The sequence below is a fragment of the Gopherus flavomarginatus genome, chromosome 1 (assembly GCF_025201925.1).
Source record: "Gopherus flavomarginatus isolate rGopFla2 chromosome 1, rGopFla2.mat.asm, whole genome shotgun sequence".
Taxonomy (NCBI): Eukaryota; Metazoa; Chordata; order Testudines; family Testudinidae; genus Gopherus; species Gopherus flavomarginatus.
In genome coordinates, this window is record NC_066617.1 from 53,242,880 (window position 1) to 53,263,359 (window position 20,480).

Here is a 20,480-nt window from a genome sequence, read left to right on the forward strand (position 1 = left end):
ACTTCTGTGGGTGAGAGAGCAGCTTTCCAGCTACATCCAGCTCTTCAGGTAATAGTCTGGTGTTATGCAGCTTTCTAGTAAATGTCATTTTACTCTTTGAAGGAAGGGCAGCACTTTCCTCCAGGCTTCAGTGGGCAGAGGAAAAGGGGACTGGGCCCTGTGCTTAAGAGGACTGTAGCAAGCTACCAAAAAGAAAATGAGGTGGGAGATTTAGAAAATAAAGTATCGCTACACTACAGAGCAGTGAGTGGGGCTGCAGGAGCAGTTTGCCCCGGGAACCCCCCCCCCCCCCATCCGTATGCCAGGCGGGGAGGTGGCGTCACTGGCGCAGGAGGTCACTGCTCACCCCCTCAGCCCGCGTGCTAGGGCCCTGCCCGGCCCGTGGCCCCGCAGCGCGAGAGATTTGGGAAGTCTCGCTCCCTGACACGAGCGCGCTCCTCCCTTGTCCTGGTGAGCGGGATGGAGTGACCTCACGCGAGCGGCGGGGAGGCTCCTGCTCCTATTGGGGGGCGGGGCACCCTCCCACAGAGAAACGCCCGGGACCCGCCCTCCTCGTCTCGGGCCGCCCGCCTGCCAGTTGTTGCTGGGCCTTCACCCCCGCTGTACTGCGCTGTTTGAACCCTCGCAGTCCCCGTAGCCTCGGAGCGTCAACATGGCGGCGGCGCGCTGCGGGCCTGGTGGGAGTGAGACCTTCCTGGGGAGTCGGCGCCGGGTGAGTCCGGGGAAGGGGGAGTTAAGCCGCCCCATGGGGCTCCCGCTGCTGGGCCGGCGAGGGAGACCGGGGCGCTGGGCTAGGGGGAGACCGGGGCGCGGGGTGACACCGAGCCCGTGGGCGCCTGGCCCGTGGGGGACTCTCGCCCATGGGGCTGAGCCTGGGCGAGCGACGGCGAGAAACTTTAAGGGGAGTTTGCTCCCGGGATAGGCGAGGCCTGGGCCGGGCTGACATGTTTTCCTTTCGGTTTCACGTTGCTGCTGTCACGGGGTTGGCGCTGCACTAGGCGAGCCGCGGGGCACCGCGTTCGCCTCAGCAGCAGGCGCCGGAGAGCTGCCCGCGGGCGCAGGTGTGTCCGTTAAAAGGTGCCGCGATATCTTAGTGCCAGATTATCCCTTTGGCATCTCTGCCTCATGTGAAGCCCAAGTTAGAAAAACAACCCCGCTGACATTTGAGAGACGCGTCAGAATGACGGGCTGTTGCAAACCCCATAACCCCGACCGAGGGAGCTGCCTGGGGAAAAAGCCGCTTCTAAGGTGCCTGTCTCCCTCCCCGAAGAGAGTAGTCATTGCCATGCAGATTCTCCTGGTGGCTCTTCGGGGATACCAGGAAGGATATGCTTGCACTTTCTTGTTCTTCAGTATACAGTAACTCCTCACTAAACGTTGTAGCTATGTTCCTGAAGAATGCAACTTTAAGTGAAACGATGTTGAGTGAATCCAATTTCCCTATAAGAATGAATGGAAATGGGGGGATTAGGTTCCAGGGAAAATGTTTTTGCCATGTAGTACAGTACTATAGTTGGGAGGTGCCCCTGCCTTATCCCACATAGGCACAGCCCACTGGTACTGGAGACAATGAAGCAGGTCAGGAGGCTGAAGGTGCCGTAGGCTAGGAGAAGCACCTTGCGCAGCAGCAGTTTCCCCTACGCTGTAAGCACCAGGGGCCGGGGGCTCAACCCTCAGTGCAGCCACGCCACCCCTTCCCCTAAGCCCCTATCCTTAACCCGCCTCTTCCCCCGCCTTATTGCACAACCCATGTCCCGCTCCCCTCCCTCACCTTCCTCCTGAACACCGCAAGCCAGCTGATTGGCACAGGCGGGAGGGAGGGAGGAGTGCGCCGAGTTTTCGCTCCTCCCCCCTCCCTCCTGTCCGCGGCAATCAGCTGGCTTGCGAAGTTCAGGGGGCAGAGGCTCTCCCTCCCTCCCCTATCTCCTGAACACCGCAAGCCAGCTGATTGCCGCGGGCAGGAGGTGGGGGGACAAGGGGAAAAGCGCTGATCTGTGAGGTTTGCTGGCAGGCGGGAAGCTCTGTGGGGGGGATGTAGGGGAGCTGATTGGGGGGCTGCCAGCTGTAAACAAAGGAGGAAGCCAAACAACGTTATAGCGAAGCATTGCACAACTTTAAATGGAGCATGTTTTGTAAATGAGCAGGAATGTAAGATTGAAACAACATTAAGTGAGAGGAAGTTAAGTGGGGAGTTACTGTACTGTATTGTTCAGACATACTTGTAACAAGTCTTTGATCCATCCATGTTGTCTGACTAAAATCTAAATAACACACGAGGTGTGCTTTTAAACCCATGCAAAATCCTAAGCAGAGTCTTAATTTTGTTTAAACCTTGATTATGTTGGTTTAATTTTCACTAGTAAATGGATAGAAGAGTATTCACACAGAAGTATTTACCAAATTAACTAAAGCTTTGTATAGTGTGGGTGTTATAGGTATGTTGTTAGTGGTGTTTAATTTTTATTGAAAGAGATGCCAGGGCTCAAGCAATTATTTTACATTCATAACTCAGGGATCGGCAATCTTTGGCACGCTGCTCGCCAGGGTAAGCACCATGGCGGGCTGGGCCAGTTTGTTTGCCTGCCACGTACGCAGGTTTGGCCTATCGCAGCTCCCACTGGCCATGGTTCACCATCCCATGCCAATGGGGAATGCGGGAAGTGGCGCGGGCTGAGGGTTGTGCTGACCACCGCTTCCCATCGCCCCCATTGGCCTGGAGCAGCGAATCGTGGCCAGTGGGAGCTGCGATTGGCCGAACCTGCGGACGCGCCAGGTAAACAAACCAGCCCGGCCTGCCAGGATGCTTCCCCTGGTGAGCCATATGCCAAAGGTTGCCAATCTGTGTTCATAACTGATGCAGCAAGCCCAATATGCCAGGTCTATGAACTGCCAAGCCGAGAAGTGCCTGACTCAAACTATTGGTTGTTGGTATGTATTCTAACTATCACATTTTAGAAGTCTGGTGTAGACAATGCATACTTGATTTAATATGTGCTAAACTGGTTGTGTTAAACCTAGTAAGAAGCGTAGGTCAAACTTTCCAACAAGACACCTTAAAAGCCTTGCCTAGATAAGGCCTAATTTGATTTTCAAGGGCTCCCTCTTATGCTACTGCCTCATTTCTTCTGGTAATGCTGCCTCGTTGTTCAGGAGAGCCATTCAAGTCCTGATGCCCAAACTAGCATGCAGTCATGGAACCTTTAAAGAGTAGTGGCAGTTGGGCCAGTCATATACCAGTAAGCACTCTTAGCACGTTTCCAGTCTTTCCCCTACCACTAACTCATTACAAACTCTTGAATTGTTGCTAATTAGCTATAGAGGAAGAATGCGGATTGGTTTAATTACCGCCGATGTCTCTGAAGTCCCACATGAGAGTTAACTTACCTGTTGAGCTGATCCTGCCTATAACTTACATAGTCATAACAATTCAGTGTTTGAGTCCTGCCAGAACATTCTGGGACACTTCTTGTGATGTTTTGGGTAGCAATTCCAATACTTGTGTTGCAGCATTTCTTGAGTGCAGCACTCACTGGCTGTACTTAATTAGACATAATTTCTTCATATGCAGCCTATATGCAAGTTTTCTACAAGTTTTAAATGTATGGGACGTTGGAAGAGTCTGTTCTGTTAAGATCATTTGCAATAAAGGACTGACATGTTGGCTTTCTCAAAGGACCTAGTTTTTAATATTAATCTCCTTTGCCATGATGCCTATTTAAAAAATAAATAAATAAAAAGACAGCTGTTAGGCATCTTACACTGAGACCACTGTCTATCACACTGATCAACATTGTGTTTTTTTGCTCCCCGGTCTGTCTGTATCCACCTGTTGTCTCTTGTCTGATACTTATTTTGTAGTGGCACCCTGGTTCTTGACAGTACAATAAAATAATTAATTATAACTCATAAACTAATCAGTTTGCTTGTAAGTTCTCAGAAGATTCATTCTCACAGAGCAAGTGCAGTAAATTTGGAAAGAATACATATTTTCATATATAGCATGGATTCAGCCTCAAAAATGCAGAATGGAATTCAGCTTTAACTGTGGAACCTCCATGATATCCTTTTAATACAAATAAATGCAGCAAAAATAAGACAGTTTTGAAATACGTTTTTACTCAAAATATGATTAAATTAATAGATATTGAAACAAATAGCTGTATTTTAATAGTTCAATTAAAAATATAATTGATATTTACTGTAGATAATAATATTACCTAAGCTAGCTAGGATTCAAAATTAAAAATGTTACACCAATACTCTTGTTTCAAGCCACAAGTAGATTGTCGCTTGGGGTCAGGAAGAAATTTTCGCTATAGAATAGTACTGGCCTCTGCCAGATATAGGATATCCAGACTACCTGGACCATTGTTCAGTTTTGAGAATCTGTATATTTCAAAAATATTTACAAGTTTCTGTCACAGAATGTCTTATTAAAATATCGTATTCCTGTTCCCCAACAAGATTTGACAAATTAAATTGGACATTGGGTCAGAAATGCAATGGTTTACAAAGTAGTGAAATAGCAGATTCTAAATATAGCAGTCTTTATTCTGGTGAAATTTTTCATTTCATGGTGGCAGATAAGTAGAACTTTGACTTCACAAAAATCAATCAGTTTGAAAGACATTTGATGGTTATTGGACTTTTCTCAGGGAATTTAGGGGTTAAAAGGATGGCTTTGTGATGAAGGCCCTGGGCTCGGGCTCGGGCTCTGAAGGTCTGGAGTTTGTTCCTGGCTGTGATATGGAGCAAGTCAATTAATTTCACTGTGCCTCAATTCTCCATCTGTGTAATGGGGATAATGATACTTCCGTCTCAGTGTGTTGTGGGGATAAACTTACTAATGTTTGTGAGTGTCCAGATACTTCAGTAATCAAGTAAACCTATTAAGTACCTGTATAAATAAATATTGCAAAGGATACTAAAAAGGTGTAACAAAAAATAGGGATTTAGTTTTGTTACCTGAAATAATGTGGAGTGATTATACTGGAAACAACAGATCTGGGCTAGGGATTTAGCAGGTTTCATAAAATTGTATTTTTAATATTTTACTGGAATAAGAAAATTAAGAAGCTGTCCATTAACAGACAGTAGAATTTAACAGAAGTGTCACAGGAATATTCTGAAATGTGTAGGTAATTCATGGAAAGATTGTATTGTCAATTAGGGTTTGATTAGCTAACATTATATTCCTCATTATTTTATTCAAATTATAGAGTAGTTTTTATGAGATGAGACTTATGTGAATTTCAGTTCATATTGGTTTTGAATAACTTTCGATGATCCACCAATTATAGAATATACTTAAAAAACCGTACACATTGTATATAGTTGATATTTATTGTACGTTTTTAATTTAGATTGTAAACTCTTTGATCTAATACATTAGTAAATAAGTTTAAAGTTTGTAATTTAGCACTGACGTTTCTATTCATTCTTCTTTCAGGACTTCTATAATCCAGGAATGTTACTGATGAAATGACATTGCAGGAGGTTATTGCTGCACTGCATTTTTTGGATGAAAGCCAAACAGTTACTTTCTGTAGAGTGGGTAAAACCCCCTAATTGTTTATTTACATGTGTAGATCACTGCGTTACTGTGTTAGTCACTGTCTCTATGCAGCAATGACAAGGCTGGAAGAAGCAAATAGAGAAGTGAACATGCATTCATCGGTCCGATACCTTGGCTATTTAGCCAGGATCAACATATTGGTTGCTATATGTCTGGGCCTTTATGTCAGGTGGGAGAAGTCTGCAGATGCACTAATACTGGTAATATTTATTCTGGGACTTTTTGTTCTTGGAATTGCCAGCATACTTTATTATTATTTTTCAATGGAAGCAGCAAGTTTGAGTCTCTCCAATCTTTGGTTTGGATTCTTGCTTGGCCTCCTCTGTTTTCTTGATAATTCCTCTTTTAAAAGTGATGTGAAAGAAGAAACAACCAAATACTTGCTCCTTACCTCCATAGTTATAAGGATATTGTGTGCTTTGGTGGAGAGGATTTGTGGCTGTGTCCATCACCAACCAACTCTGCTGACAACAGTTGAATTTCTGGAGCTGGTTGGATTTGCAATTGCCAGCACAACTATGCTGGTTGAAAAATCCATGAGTATCATCTTGTTGGTTGTGGCTTTGGCCATGCTGATTATTGACTTGCGGATGAAGTCTTTCTTGGCAATTCCAAATTTGGCAATTTTTGGAGCTCTGGCATCTTTATTGTTTTTTACTTCCCTGACTATTCCCACAAACCCATTTGCCTTGGCCTGTTTCTTTAGTTGCCTGATTTCAGACCCTCTTCTTGATATCTACTTCAGCGGACTTTCAGTTACTGAACGATGGATGCCCTACTTGTACCGTGGTAGAATTTGCAGAAGGCTTTCAGTCATCTCTGTTGGAGTAATTGAATTTATCTTTTTCATTCTAGCAGCATTTAAATTAGGTGACTTGGATCTCTGGTACTTCGTTATACCTGGGTTTTCCATTTTTGGAATTTTCTGGATGATCTGCCACATTATTTTTCTTATAACTCTTTGGGGGTTTCATACAAAATTAAATGACTGTCACAAAGTCTATTATACCCACAGGGCAGAGAATAATAGCCTTGACCGAGTCATGGCTTCTAAAGGAATGCGTCATTTTTGTTTAATTTCAGAGCAACTAGTATTTTTCAGTCTCCTTGCAACTGCAGTTTTGGGTGCTGTAACTTGGCAGGTAATTATAATATATTTGTCTCTTTCGCTCCTCTGATATTATAAAGAACTGTTTTCTAACGTTTATGATATCCAATACTTAGTGCCCTGCTAAATTGACGGCCCTGAAAATTCATCATGGACCTTGAAATTAGACCTCCCCTGTGAAATCTGGCTATTGGAAGGAAGGAGCAGTGCTGAGGGTACCCCAGCTGTGCTCTCCTCCCATTCACTGGGCTCCTAGTGCTAGTCTGGATGGGGAAGGACTTCCTCTTCCCCTGAGAATGACCATGCAGGGGGAGATGAGACCCACTTCCGGGTTTTCCCCAAGCTGCTGGAAGCTCTGTGGCTGTACTAGCAGCAGTCACGGAGCTTCCTGCAGCCACAGGAGGTTCCGGAGGTGGGTCTGATCTCCTCCGTGCTGCTAGGAGTGCCCCGCCAGGGGCTCCTAGCTGCTAATCCAGGCTGGGCTTGAGAGGGACAGGACATCCTCTTCCCCTGCATGGCTGCTCAGGGTGGGGTCAGCGGGATATCAGCCAACATTGAAGGCAGCACAGCTGCAGAGCTTCCTGCCCCTGGGAGAGGTACCCAGAGTTGGGTCTGATCTCCCTCGTCCCCTGCATGGCTGCTGCGGGAAGTCCTGTCCCTTCCCAGCCCAGCCTGGCCTAACAACTAGGAACATGTAAACAATTTTAAAACTTTTTGGCTGTGAAATTGATCAAAATGGGTCATGAATTTGGTAGGGCCGTACTAATACTGTACTAGGGCCAAGACACAATTGAGCAATTCAAATTTTAAACTGAAACTGATGACTTCAAAAGCAGATTCTTTTATTCTGGCACTTTGTTCTGTCTGACTATGGCTTAGTGAGGCTACTGAATCTACCAACCTAATCTGGTATGATTAAACTGACAGGAGGTACTAATTCAAGGCTGGAAGAAGTATTAAAATAATTTAAAATCTGAATGTATTTACTTTACAAAGCCACTGTCTATATTGCCAGTATTTTCACAGCAGACAATACGCACATTTCTGTAGCCCTATAATATGAATTGAAATATGTTGGTGCGCTGGTCTGGGAACATTTTTTATATGGGGTAGTTTTAATGAAACCAATAAAAGATAACATTTATGTATACATTTTTCAAGAATTTAACCATATGACTCTTATTAATCTCAGTCGAGAACGAACTTCTAAATCTTTACAAACTACTTCGCAAATGTATCCCTTGCATCTGCCCCATGTGCAGATATATTTGAAGATAAACTATATCTTCTAATTATTTCCACAAAGTACCCACAAACTTTTCAGTTTTGTTCTTTTCTTCCCATTTGACTTTTCTGAATGGAGGAACGTGCCTTTTTCCTTAGCAAACTGAGCCAATGTACATTTGTCTGAAATATTTAGCCAGGTCTCAAACTGAGGCATGCTGAGTGTTACTGGTACCACAGCAGTTTGGGAGCTGGTTTAAGGTAGATATTTTTAAAAGTGGTCTTAAAATGACAGTTGTTTTTTATGTCTTCAGCCCCACCCCAAAAGAGCTTATGACTAGCAAGTCCAGTATGCAGAAATGCCCCTGCAATACTTTGAAAATCATTTTGCTGTCCATTCAGAAGGACCTTGTCATCCTAGATTGCCTCTTTCTGCTGACTCATGTGAAATGCTTGATGGAGAGGGAAGCTGAATTTTTTTTTTTTTTTTTTTTTTTAATCAGCGAATCAGTTTTCCTGTGCATAAAGCACATTTGTGGTTTGCAGAGAGAAGCTGGCTAGAATCCTGGTTAGTTTTCCTCTGCAGCATTCCTTCCATAAATCATCGTATATAGCTACAGCTGCAGACTTTGTAGAGAAAAAGGGCGGAGGGGAGTGATTGGGAAGGGATTAAAAAAGATAGAGAATGGGAAAAGACAGCTAAAGGAGAAACAAATGCCCTGACAAAGATGAGATGGCGTTTAGGAAGAGATAAATAACACCAGCAGCACAAACACTGGTGACCCATGTAACTTTTCTATTGAGGATTATGCAAAGCACCAAAGTTTAGAGGTGGCCAGTCCAAAGTTTGATTCTTTATAGACTATTATATGATAAAACAAGTTACTCATCACTGCTGAATAATTCTTTCTGTTCCCACCTAGCCGTCTATGTATTTCATAGAGTGCTAAGACAACTTTTGTCCTAACCTTTCTTAAAATCTGAGGAGCACTATATGGTAAATGTGATGCTACTTTAAAGTATCTTGTTTTTTTCATTTGAGTGTTGTAAACAGTTTCTGTGTTTATAGCTATCTCAGATTAACTTTCTATGTTCTATTTATTCCTGAAAATAGTTACAACACATTTGCATCTGTAGTTGCACATTTTCAGATACTTGTAATTCAGAAGAGACATGCTTTACACTTTTATCCTCATAATAATTTATGCTTGTAAAGGTTCATGAGAACCAAACAGGCCTATTTCTCTTAAGATCTTTGTATTTATTTTCAGTTAAGTTAGTAGAAATTGGAGGGTATTTATTTCAGTATGGATCAATTAATCAGATGCATATCACTTGTATCTCGTTAAAGAAATGTATACTTGTCTATTCAGTTGGGGAAGGAAGGAATAACTGCAGTATCAAAGGGAAAGGTATTTGAATCAAGTAATAATTTTCCCTTTTAGAAAATCCACTTAATTAATTCTAGTCATAAATCGGAGCAAGGAGAAATTAAAGTAACCAGTGAATTAGGCTAAGATTATAAATGCATGTATCACCTACTAGACATATTTCTACCTTGGTAGTGTGAATGTTTCATGATAGATCAGCATGAGCTGTCCCCAAGAGGTCAAATATGTGCTTCTCTTCGCTAATTTGCATTACAGCAAGGTACGATAAAATATCACTTATTGCAGTAGTTTCTAGTGATTTCTGTAGTTTTTGAGGTTCTACACATTTTCAGGGTAATTAAAAGCTGCAAAAGTACACCTGTATAAACACACCACTTACACTTTATCCATCAATTCAGAACTCTTTGCTGTTGATATATTATTATTGTTTAAGTATTTATTAATTTACAAAATTCAGTAATTTGCAATATATCTTCTACTCTCTAGTGTGAATTAACGAGATTGTACTGTGTGTGTGCGTGCGCACATGCATTCGTTCGTTCATTCATTCTACCAGCCTGGCAAAACTGTCATGAAAGCTTGGTGTGAAAATATTGTGATATTTTACTTATCCTTCAAAAAACGTTACTCTTGGACTAAGTTGTTGAGTTTGCAAAGCTGGTCTATGCAAGTATTTGTAGATATTTTGCATTAAATTGTCAACTTCACTTTCTTCCTATTATGTATTTAGGTATATCTTTCCCTCTGGCTTTTTCAGTCACTGGTTCCTTATTTCTTTCCATTCCCTCATATTTCTTACCCTCTTTTTCCCTCACATTGTGATCTCCCTCCCACACACAAATTTTGCCAAACTCTTACTCCATTCTCTCTCTCGGAAATCCAGTCTCTCTGCCTCTCCTTCCTATTCTTTTACCCTTTCACCCCATCACCTGTCCTTTCTCATTCTGTCACTCTCCTTCCTGACTTAACTCATGTGCTCTATCTCACTATTTCTTTTGTAACCTATCCACTCAGTCTCTCTTAATTTCTTTCTCACTACCCCATCTCTACCTTCTATTGCTCTAACCACATGGGAGCTATAATTAGCCCTGGTGCCTTAGAATCAAAAATGGAAATGATTGGAAACTAAAAAGCAGAACTAAATTGCTATGTTTTGAATATTTGTCTATTTCCTTTAGACTAAATGATGTTTTTCTTGATATTCAGCCTCAATTTTCCCTTTCTTAATTTTGTCCTTTAGCTTCTGTCTAGACCCCCATGTACCACAGTATATAATTTCCCTCCTTGGGAACACCCTTCAAATATTTGTAGATAGTTAGTTATCTGTCTCTCTCTCTTTCTTTGTGACCGTCTTCTAATTCCTTAACCTTCTTCCTGTGTCAAGGGTCCACAGCAGTTTCTTGTTTCAATAGTATCAAGCTCTGTCTTTTCTTTTGCAGGCATATAGGGTCAGAATCTAGCTTCTGGGTTGCATGGGTGTAACTGAGGAAAGAATTTGGCTCATATTTCTTTCTTAGTCCCCAATGTTGTTACATGTTGTGTAGTGTGTTTGTTTCTTTACTGTAGCCATGTGTTTCTCTTCCTTAAATTGTAGTTCTGTGTATAGTTCCTTGTAGGGTGACCAGATGTCCTGTGTCTAAAGGTACAGTCCCATATTTAAGCCATCCTGCAGATGTCCCGACTTTTTTTAAAAAATGGGCAAATTGTCCCATATTTTCTGTCTCCCCTGTATCAGTACTGGTGGGTCCTGCTGCTGGCCAGATCCCTGCTCACCAGCTCCCCGCCACCACCACCAGCAGTGAATGGGGGGTCCAGTGGCCAACGATGGGGATGGGTGTGCAAGGCTGGTGGCGGGGCCAAGTTGCAACTTGCGGAGCTGGCCAGTCTTCCTGCTGGTCCGTCAGTGCAGCCCCTGCGGCGTGCTGGCTCTCATCCAGCAGGGCCGTGCCCCTCATCCCATTTCTGTCTGGCACTGGCTGTAGTGACTGGTGAGTGCAGGCAGGTGCCAGGTGGTGGCTGGTTACGTGTTGCCTCTGCTGCCCACCCATCGGCCTTTTACGTGCTCCCCCTCTCTCTGTCCTGTCCCTGCTTTGCCCAGTCGCACATACCCCTGCCCCACTGCTCCTCCATATCTCCTCCCATTTCCCCCCCCGGAGTGGGGGGGACGCAGCAGGGCATGTCCCAGTGCAGGCAGACGCCTTCCTTCCCTCACTGCCTCTGTCTGGGCCGGTGCCCCGGAAAAGACCCTCTGGTCATCGCTCCCTCCTCCTCCTCTCCTGCAGCTGGGAGCAGCTCCTGTCCCTTCCCTACCACACAGTGCCGAAAGGCTGCTGCTGGTCACATTCTGGGGTAGGAGGACATGTGACCCTGCATGCCCCACCACGTGTTGCCTCAGGAAGATGAGGTACCAAGAGAGGCAGGTCAGTCCGAGGGCCCAGCCAGGCATGTAGGGTAGAGAGTGCGTGGCAGGAAGAGTTGGGTTGGTTAGTCACCCCTCCTGTGTGAAAGAGTTGTACGAGTGTGTGTGTCACCTCTCTCCATGTGAATCATAAAACCTTAAAGATAAGAAGGTAAATAAATAGAATCCATCTACGCAGTATTTCTTTTTAATAGGGACTCAGTCAATCTGATGTTAATTTGAACATTTGTACTGCATAGTTCTGATTGCCATTGAACTCACTTGAATATGTGTAATTTTATCAGGTGTCCCGTATTCAGTATAGGGAAATATGGTCACCCTAGTTCTTTGTGACATACTTTCTGTTTAACTTATTTTCATCAGGTAATACTTTCAAACTCTCTTCTTTCTTCCTGTTATCTTTATCAACCTTTTCCTGCTAATACTCTGGTGTAGAGTACTTTTCTGGTTACTCCTCTGGCACCTTCAATAATTGCTTGCTCCCTTAGAACTAGAATGTCCCATCAATAAGTATCAATCTGGTATGTAAAATGACATTTGCTGTTAACAAAGGTATATCCCTTGCTTGTCATTAACAATGTCACCTGAAAAGATTTAGAATATTTTAAAGTAGAAAGATTGTTATTAACAAACATCACAAATGTCTTATTGTCTAACATACCAATAGTTACTCAGGAGAAGAGCAAGTGGCAATTTTTACCCAGTTCGCACATTGCTTGAAATGAGCACACACAAATTGTATGCATCCTAAATGTTCAGGAGAGACTATCAACGTAAAAAAGAAAGGCAACAAGAGAAAATGCCTGTTGATGATTTCAGTAGTCTCACTCTGCCAGTCCCTCTGCATTCTGTTTGCTTCCAGAGTAGTTACAGTAACTGCCCACTTAATGTCCTCTCACTTAACGTTGGTTCAATCTTGCATCCCTGCTCAATTACAGAACATGCTCCATTTAAAGTTATGCAATGCTTCGCTATAATGTTATTTGGCTGCCCGCTTTGTCCATAGCGGGCAGCCCCCCATCAGCTTCCCTATGCTTCCCCCCCGCGCCTCCCGCATGCCGGCAGATGCCACAGCTCAGCGCCTTCCCCCTCCTCCTGCCCACGGCAATCAGCTGGCTTGCAGCGTTAAGGAGGGGGGAGGAGCGTGGACTCGGCGCTCAGGCTCCCCCTGCCTCCCGAATGCCGCATACCAGCTGATTGCTGTGGGGAGCCTGCGCTCTGAGTCCTCGCTCCTCCCTCCTGCCCCGTGAACATTGCAAGCCAACTGATTGCCGCAGGCAGGAAGCAGGGGAGGGAGAGGGGAGGAATGAGGACACAACGTGCAGAGTAAAGGGGGAGGTGGGTTAAGGGTGGGTGCTTGGGGGAAGGGTTGGCGTGGGCAGGCCGAGGGTTGAGCCCTGTGCTCCTGATGCTTGCAAAGTAGGGGAAGCAGACGCTGCTGCTGTGCAACACACTTCTCGTAGCCTACAGCACCTTCAGCCTCCTTGCCTGCCTCATTGTCTCAAGTGCCAGTGGGCTGTGCCTATGTGGAGTAAGGCAGGGGCACCTCCCAACTATAGTACTGTACTGTATGGCAAAAAAAATTTCCCTGGAACCTAACTCCCCCCCTCTCCCCTTTACATTCATTCTTATGGGGAGATTGGATTTGCTTAACATCGGTTCACTTAAAGTCACATTTTTCAGGAACATAACTACAACGTTAAGTGAGGAGTTACTCAAAAGGAAATGAGCACTTCAAGGTCACAGAGGTACTGAGGGCTCAGGCTGCAAGGTTTTGTGCCACTACACTCAAAACAGTTAAAATGGGTAGAGCAGATGAAAGAACATAAATCTTTTCTTGCTCCACTTATATGTGTATGCCATCTGTTCTGAGCTCCACAGTCATCAAGTCTTTTGAATTTAGTGATGCAATGACAAACTCCAGCTGCATGTTATTGAAGATGTTCCTCTCTAAGATTTTTACTGTCATTATTAAGCTAATCAGATGTTGTTTTATGTTCTTTCAAATTGTCACAGATATACGTATTAAAATGCCATCAGCTCATAGAGATTAGGGAGTGGCACTATACCAGAAAGAATCCATAAATTCTAGTGAGAGAAAAAATTCACAGTATAATTTTTAAGGTTACAAATTCCAAATAGCATACCAGTAGGGTTATCGGGCCTTTGATCAGCTTGAAGTGTACAGTGTTGAGGGAAATCAAAGGAATAAGCCAAATCTAATAAGCCGGTAATAATGAGTGACTGTTGCAACTTGCATGTATACTAGTCAAACGTCACATGATGTAAGGTTTAGAGAAGCAATTTTGTAATACCTTAAGTGATTGCTTCTAGGAAGAGCTAGCAAGTTGTAGAGTTCAGTGAAATATCTCTGCTCACTGCAGCTGGGATTGGAATGGCAAACATTGTTAGGATGGTTAAGGAATGGAAAGGAAAATACTACGGACATTGTTATAATGCATAGTATAAATCAGCATACTGCAACCCAATGGTATAGCAGAAACAAAAGGAGTTCAGTGATGAGTGATGAAAATGGTCAGAGGCATGGAAAAGCTTCCATTTAGAAACAGAGTGAAAAGGCTGGGATTGTTAAATTTTGAGAGGAGATGAATAAGAGAGGACACAATATGGGCTTACAAAATAATTATTAATTTAGAAAAGATAACTCAAATGGCCACATTAACCCCTTTTCATAATAAAGAAACAAGGCTGTAAAACTGAGAAAAGGAAATACTTCTTTACCAAGTATAATTAACCTGTGAAAGTTATTGCCATAGAACCTCATTGAAACAAAGAGATTAGTAGTAATAATACCACTTAGCACTTATGTGAAACTTTTCATCCGTAGATCTCAGTGCTTTTACACAGCAGATAGAAATCAGAAGATGATTAGACATTTAAATGGATAATGAGAATATGCTTGATTACATTATATAAGATAAATAGGTATCTTACATACATCTTTTTAAGGGGATAATATATACCTTTGTGTGTCAGAGCATAAGATGACCACTGATAGATGGGGGTGAGCAGTAAAGTTCCCCTATAGTCAAGTTATTTTTCATAGTAGTTCCCTAAGGGTTTCTTACCCTTTCCTCTGAAGTATCAGGTACTGGCTAAACAGGACACAGGACAGAATGGATCACTTGCCTGATCCAATACAGCAAGGATCATCTTTTTGTTTTGTGTTTGTACAGCAGCTAGCATGATGATTCTTGACCAGGCTCTATAGTAATACAAATAATAAATAATAATTCCTATGTAAGCCCCTGATTGTGCAAACATTTACACATAGACTCATAGACTCTAGGACTGGAAGGGACCTCGAGAGGTCATCGAGTCCAGTCCCCTGCCCTCATGGCAGGACCAAATACTGTCTAGATCATCCCTAAAAGACATTTATCTAACCTACTCTTAAATATCTCCAGAGATGGAGATTCCACAACTTCCCTAGGCAATCTATTCCAGTGTTTAACTACCCTGACAGTTAGGAACTTTTTCCTAATGTCCAACCTAAATCTCCCTTGCTGCAGTTTAAGCCCATTGCTTCTTGTTCTATCATTGGAGGCTAAGGTGAACAAGTTTTCTCCCTCCTCCTGATGACACCCTTTTAGATACCTGAAAACTGCTATCATGTCCCCTCTCAGTCTTCTCTTTTCCAAACTAAACAAACCCAATTCCTTCAGCCTTCCTTCATAGGTCATGTTCTCAAGACCTTTAATCATTCTTGTTGCTCTTCTCTGGACCTTCTCCAATTTCTCCACATCTTTCTTGAAATGCGGTGCCCAGAACTGGACACAATACTCCAGTTGAGGCCTAACCAGCGCAGAGTAAAGCGGAAGAATGACTTCTCGTGTCTTGTTTACAACACACCTGTTAATGCATCCCAGAATCACGTTTGCTTTTTTTGCAACAGTATCACACTGTTGACTCATATTAAGCTTGTGGTCTACTATGACCCCTAGATCTTTTTCTTCCATACTCCTTCCTAGACAGTCTCTTCCCATTCTGTATGTGTGAAACAGATTGTTCCTTCCTAAGTGGAGCACTTTGCATTTATCTTTATTGAACTTCGTCCTGTTTACCTCAGACCATTTCTCCAATTTGTTCAGATCATTTTGAATTTTGACCCTGTCCTCCAAAGCAGTTGCAATCCCTCCCAGTTTGGTATCGTCCGCAAACTTAATAAGCGTACTTCCTATGCCAACATCTAAATCGTTGATGAAGATATTGAACAGAGCCGGTCCCAGAACAGACCCCTGCGGAACCCCACTTGTTATACCTTCCCAGCAGGATTGGGAGCCATTAATAACTACTCTCTGAGTACGGTTATCCAGCCAATTATGCACCCACCTTATAGTAGCCCCATCTAAATTGTACTTTCCTAGTTTATCTATAAGAATATCATGCGAGACCGTATCAAATGCCTTACTAAAGTCTAAGTATACCACATCCACTGCTTCTCCCTTATCCACAAGGCTCGTTATCCTATCAAAGAATGCTATCAGATTAGTTTGACACAATTTGTTCTTTACAAATCCATGCTGTTTAACTTGATTTTGATGGGACTACTCTTGGTAGTAAAGGTGAGCATATGTGTAGTGTTTGCATGGTTGTGGCCAAAGACTATTAACTAACATTGCCAGAGATGTGCTGCACTGGGAAGCAGCATGGTAAATTGTAGATTCTCCGTTGGATCACTGCCTCCCAAAACACTACAATAGTGCGTGTGTATTTGATGTTTTGAAGAAGTGAGGAGGGAAGTGTTTAAAAAAATATTTTTTTAAACAATATCCAGCGTGTACTGAATTGCTTTAATAGAAATCCACATCAAATACAATTGCTACATTATGGTCTGATAGACACTGAATTTTCACCACCAGACATTGCCTTTTGGAAGAAAGTGTGTTTACTTTGTAAGCCAAAAATAATTTAAAAAATGTTAAGTTTTAAAAAATACAAAAATAACAAATTATTTTAAAAAAATAAATTCACTGTAAGTGCAGTTCTGAAAGACAGTTCTCACTTATACAGATCTAAGGAGAGTGCATAAATGGAGAACAGGCCTAATTAGTGTTATGTTACAAATAACTGTCTTAAAACCTTATCTTCCAACTATGTATAGCATTATCTGATATATTTGTTAAGCTGAAAGATCAGGGTCCCAACTGATTACTTGAAAGATGAGTTAGTAATGGAATATGCTGGTCAATTATTAAATAACTAGTATTGTAGCATTACGCAGTGGGGAGTGAATAATTTTGTGTCATATACCCTGTGACATTTAGGATGCATTTCACATGTGCATTTTGGCTACCTGATAGTAGAAGGCCACAGCTGAAAAGCTTCTCACTTCACTGACATACCTAAAATTAATGATAGATTTCAAATTGCTTATAATGGCTCTGTAGTGCATGCTGACTCACTATGCAGAAGCACTTAATACCTTGTTAAACTCAGTCTACATCATATTAAAACAATTACATAAAACATGCAGAGATTTCTTTATTCAGAAACCTCAGTTTTCAGGAATCAGTGTTGATTTATTCATGTTAACGGCTGTTGCTTAACTTTTGAAATGTCAAGGTGAAGTTTCTGATGAATATGGGAACAAATATATTTAAAAATAATGAACATTATTGAAGTAATATGTGCAGGGGCTGCACTCGGCCCCTAAAAGGCATAAAACCATCTTCTGGAGATCTGCAGCGTGGCTGCTATAGGATTCTGGTCAGTTTGTAGGGCCAGTTATTGCTTTTCTGCATCTGATAAATAATTATCATTTTCAAGTAAAGTGCTTTGAAAGTACCCATAAATCTTCTGTTTAGTACAATTGTATTGTAGAATATGATATTGAGATATTAATACCAAAGGAGCTTTTAAAATATCAATGAACTAGGCTGATGAATAATTGAATTTTATGGGTTAGGCACGTTAAGTACAGTCCAGAGAACTATGCAAGTAAGAGAGTCCAACAGATCAAGATTGAAGGAAAAAGATAGATAGGCTGACCCAGGAAGAAGTAGTGGGATGTCATAAAGAAAGACATGTTAGCATGTGTTGTGATAGAGCAGGGGTTCCCAAATTGGAGGTTGAGACCCTTCAGGGGGTTGCAAGGTTATTACGGGGGGCTCGCAAGCTGTCAGCCTCCACTCCAAACCCCGCTTTGCCTCCAGCATTTATAGTGGTGTTAAATATATTAAAAAAGTGTTTTTAATTTATAAGGGGAGTTGCACTCAGTGGCTTGCTATGTGAAAAGGGTCACCAGTACACAAGTTTGAGAACCACTGTGATAGAGGATATGGCATTGAACAGAACACTTTGGAGGGAGAGGACTTATACAGCAGACCCCATTTGATGGGATTAAAGCAAGAAGAAGAAAAATATTAATTGAATTTTATATACCTATTGTATGATACAGTATACTGTCATCTAATATTTGGTATCTAATATTCTCCATTGTGTTTACTTAGCCCCCAAATCCTGCAAGCACTTATATGCATGCTTAACTTAACACATGATTAGCCTCATGGAAGTCGGTGGCACTAGTCAAAAACTTAAAGCTAAGCATGTATCTAAGTATTTGCAGGATCAGGGCTTCAGGGCCAAAATCAGTGCTCGCCTAAATGGTACAAATGCATTTATTTCTGTGGAGTTGCTCCTGCTTATGCGACCAGTGAAATTGGCCCAAAGTCCGTTTTTAGAATGCTGCACTGTGTAATCAGGTTTATCTTTGGCTGTCTGTAGCATATAATAATTTGCACCTCATGTTTCAGCACCAAATTAGATTTGCTCAAATAATTTTCACAAATCACTGAGGTAAGTTTTAAAGAAAATCATAACTGGAATCTGAACATAACTTTGTTTCATTGAATTTACAAGTGGATATCATCAGACATAAATATATCTGTTTTCTTTTTAGCCAAAGAATGGGATCTTCATGAGTGTGTTTCTGATTGTTTTGCCTCTGGAGTCAATGGCTCATGGGCTTTTCCATGAACTGGGGAACTGCTTGGGAGGAACATGTGTTGGATATGCTGTTGTGATTCCCACCAACTTCTGCAGGTATACTTACCATGGTAAATGTATGCACGTTGCAACTTTATATTGGAATTAGTGCAGCTGTTACACGAGAGGCAATTCAGTGGTGTAGCTTTTCAACTATTAAATACTAGTTTAGATATTAAATGGCTATATTTGAATGAGCATTCTCCTTACCTAGCCTCACCTTCCAAATATAATATTTAGGTACTTACAATACAACTTCAAATGCTGTATATATTTGACTTGCTTTTAACAAGCCAATAAATATGCTAGGCCCCAGTCCTTCAAAATGTACTGCGTGAAAGAAACTGCTGATTCCATGTGATATATGTTGCGGGATCAGGGCCTTAGATTCTGGAGTCAGTGCAGATATTTTGTGTAAAGTGACTTAATAATCTAAGCAGGCAATGAACTCATGTTCGGAACAACTTTATAAACTGTATTAAATGATTTAACTAAGTGGCAGTACTAAAAATATGTTGGCGTGAGAATGATTTTGGATTACTTATAAACTACATGTTATCTACGTATTTACAGTAATTCCTATTTTCAAAATAAAGGTTGCATTAAAAACATTTTTTTCTTTGCTAATCATTTACCTGCTCATCCAGCTATAAAAAATAGCTTCTAAAGTTGAAATATCCTATTTTAATCCCATTTTTACTCCTATCATTTAAATCCTTCATAAAGGCGTTATATTATAAATGACACACGAGAACTCATGAAATTCATATCTTTGTGAGTTTCCATGGAAATGGGATTGCAATTTGGAATGTTTATGAAAACTATGGATTTAATGGGCTAGGAAAAGATCCGGGGGGGGGGGGGCGGGGGTTGGTTGGTTGTTTGTTTTTGGTTTTTTGGGGAGTGTGTGTTTGTTTTTTTTAAAGGGGGGAGCCAAAGGAAAAAATGATTGTGTGCTGATGTTCAGTTGTTAGATACCATGTAAATCATTTGAAAATGCTGTAGCATTGAACAGATTAAGATTTCCACTGTTCAACTGGTTATTTCTGTTGAGATATATAACATAAATAGGTTTTTAATGGAAGTGTTTACCCACTAAAAAAAATTCTGGGAAGTATGATGGCCATCATGCTCCCCTATCTGCTTAACTCTATAAAGGAAGCCTGCTGGGGATGGGGAACATGATCTACCCTAGCTCTGGCCCCACAAAAGCCCCTCGGTTGGGACTTCGTGAGTTTGGAAGGGACAAGTGGTTGCCTAATTTCAGAAGTGGAGTGACTGATGCTGCTTCTCCCATTGTGGTTTGGAAGACTCCTCTCCAAAGTGGTGTCTGACGCAGCTGTGATCTGAGAAACACATGAACTATGCTGTCCAGAAGACTGTGGGGGCTGAGTGGTAACTTGAAAGAAAGATATTTCTCCATGGATGCCACTAATGGCCAGCAGAGATGCACAGGTCTATGAGCTTAGTGATGAAACCACTGAGGATGAAATGACAATTGTTCTGCAGTCTAGATGAAAGAGATGGTCCAGTGGTTTAGTCCTCTATTCCCAAGTGAAAACTTTAATACCAAGAGAATTACCAGGACAATAAGTGGGTTAAAACTGCTAAAGCTCCTGTGACAAGAATGATCCTGATAGGAATGAATTTGTCCCTCTAGTACATTGTTGCATCTTTTCCATTTAGAAAGCAGAAGGGTTTATATTTTATCCACAATAAAATTATCGGTGTCACATCAACTTCCTGAGCTTTGTT

At 42.0% G+C, this 20,480-nt stretch overlaps 1 protein-coding gene across 3 annotated transcripts in view; it reads left to right on the plus strand.

Annotated features, from left to right (window-relative positions):
* Positions 1 to 533: 533 nt before the first annotated feature.
* Positions 534 to 20,480, plus strand: part of TMEM168 (transmembrane protein 168) — a 31,698-nt gene continuing 11,751 nt past the window's right edge. The window contains exons 1-3 of one of the 3 annotated variants that reach the window (XM_050936180.1): positions 534 to 712; positions 5,450 to 5,550; positions 18,640 to 18,782. In XM_050936180.1, the coding sequence (XP_050792137.1) occupies positions 5,482 to 5,550; positions 18,640 to 18,782 (212 nt within the window). In that variant the 5' untranslated portion in view covers positions 534 to 712; positions 5,450 to 5,481. Of the gene's footprint in view, positions 713 to 5,449; positions 6,718 to 18,639; positions 18,783 to 20,480 lie in introns of those variants that run through there. The other 2 variants (XM_050936181.1, XM_050936179.1) reach the window with 2 other exon arrangements.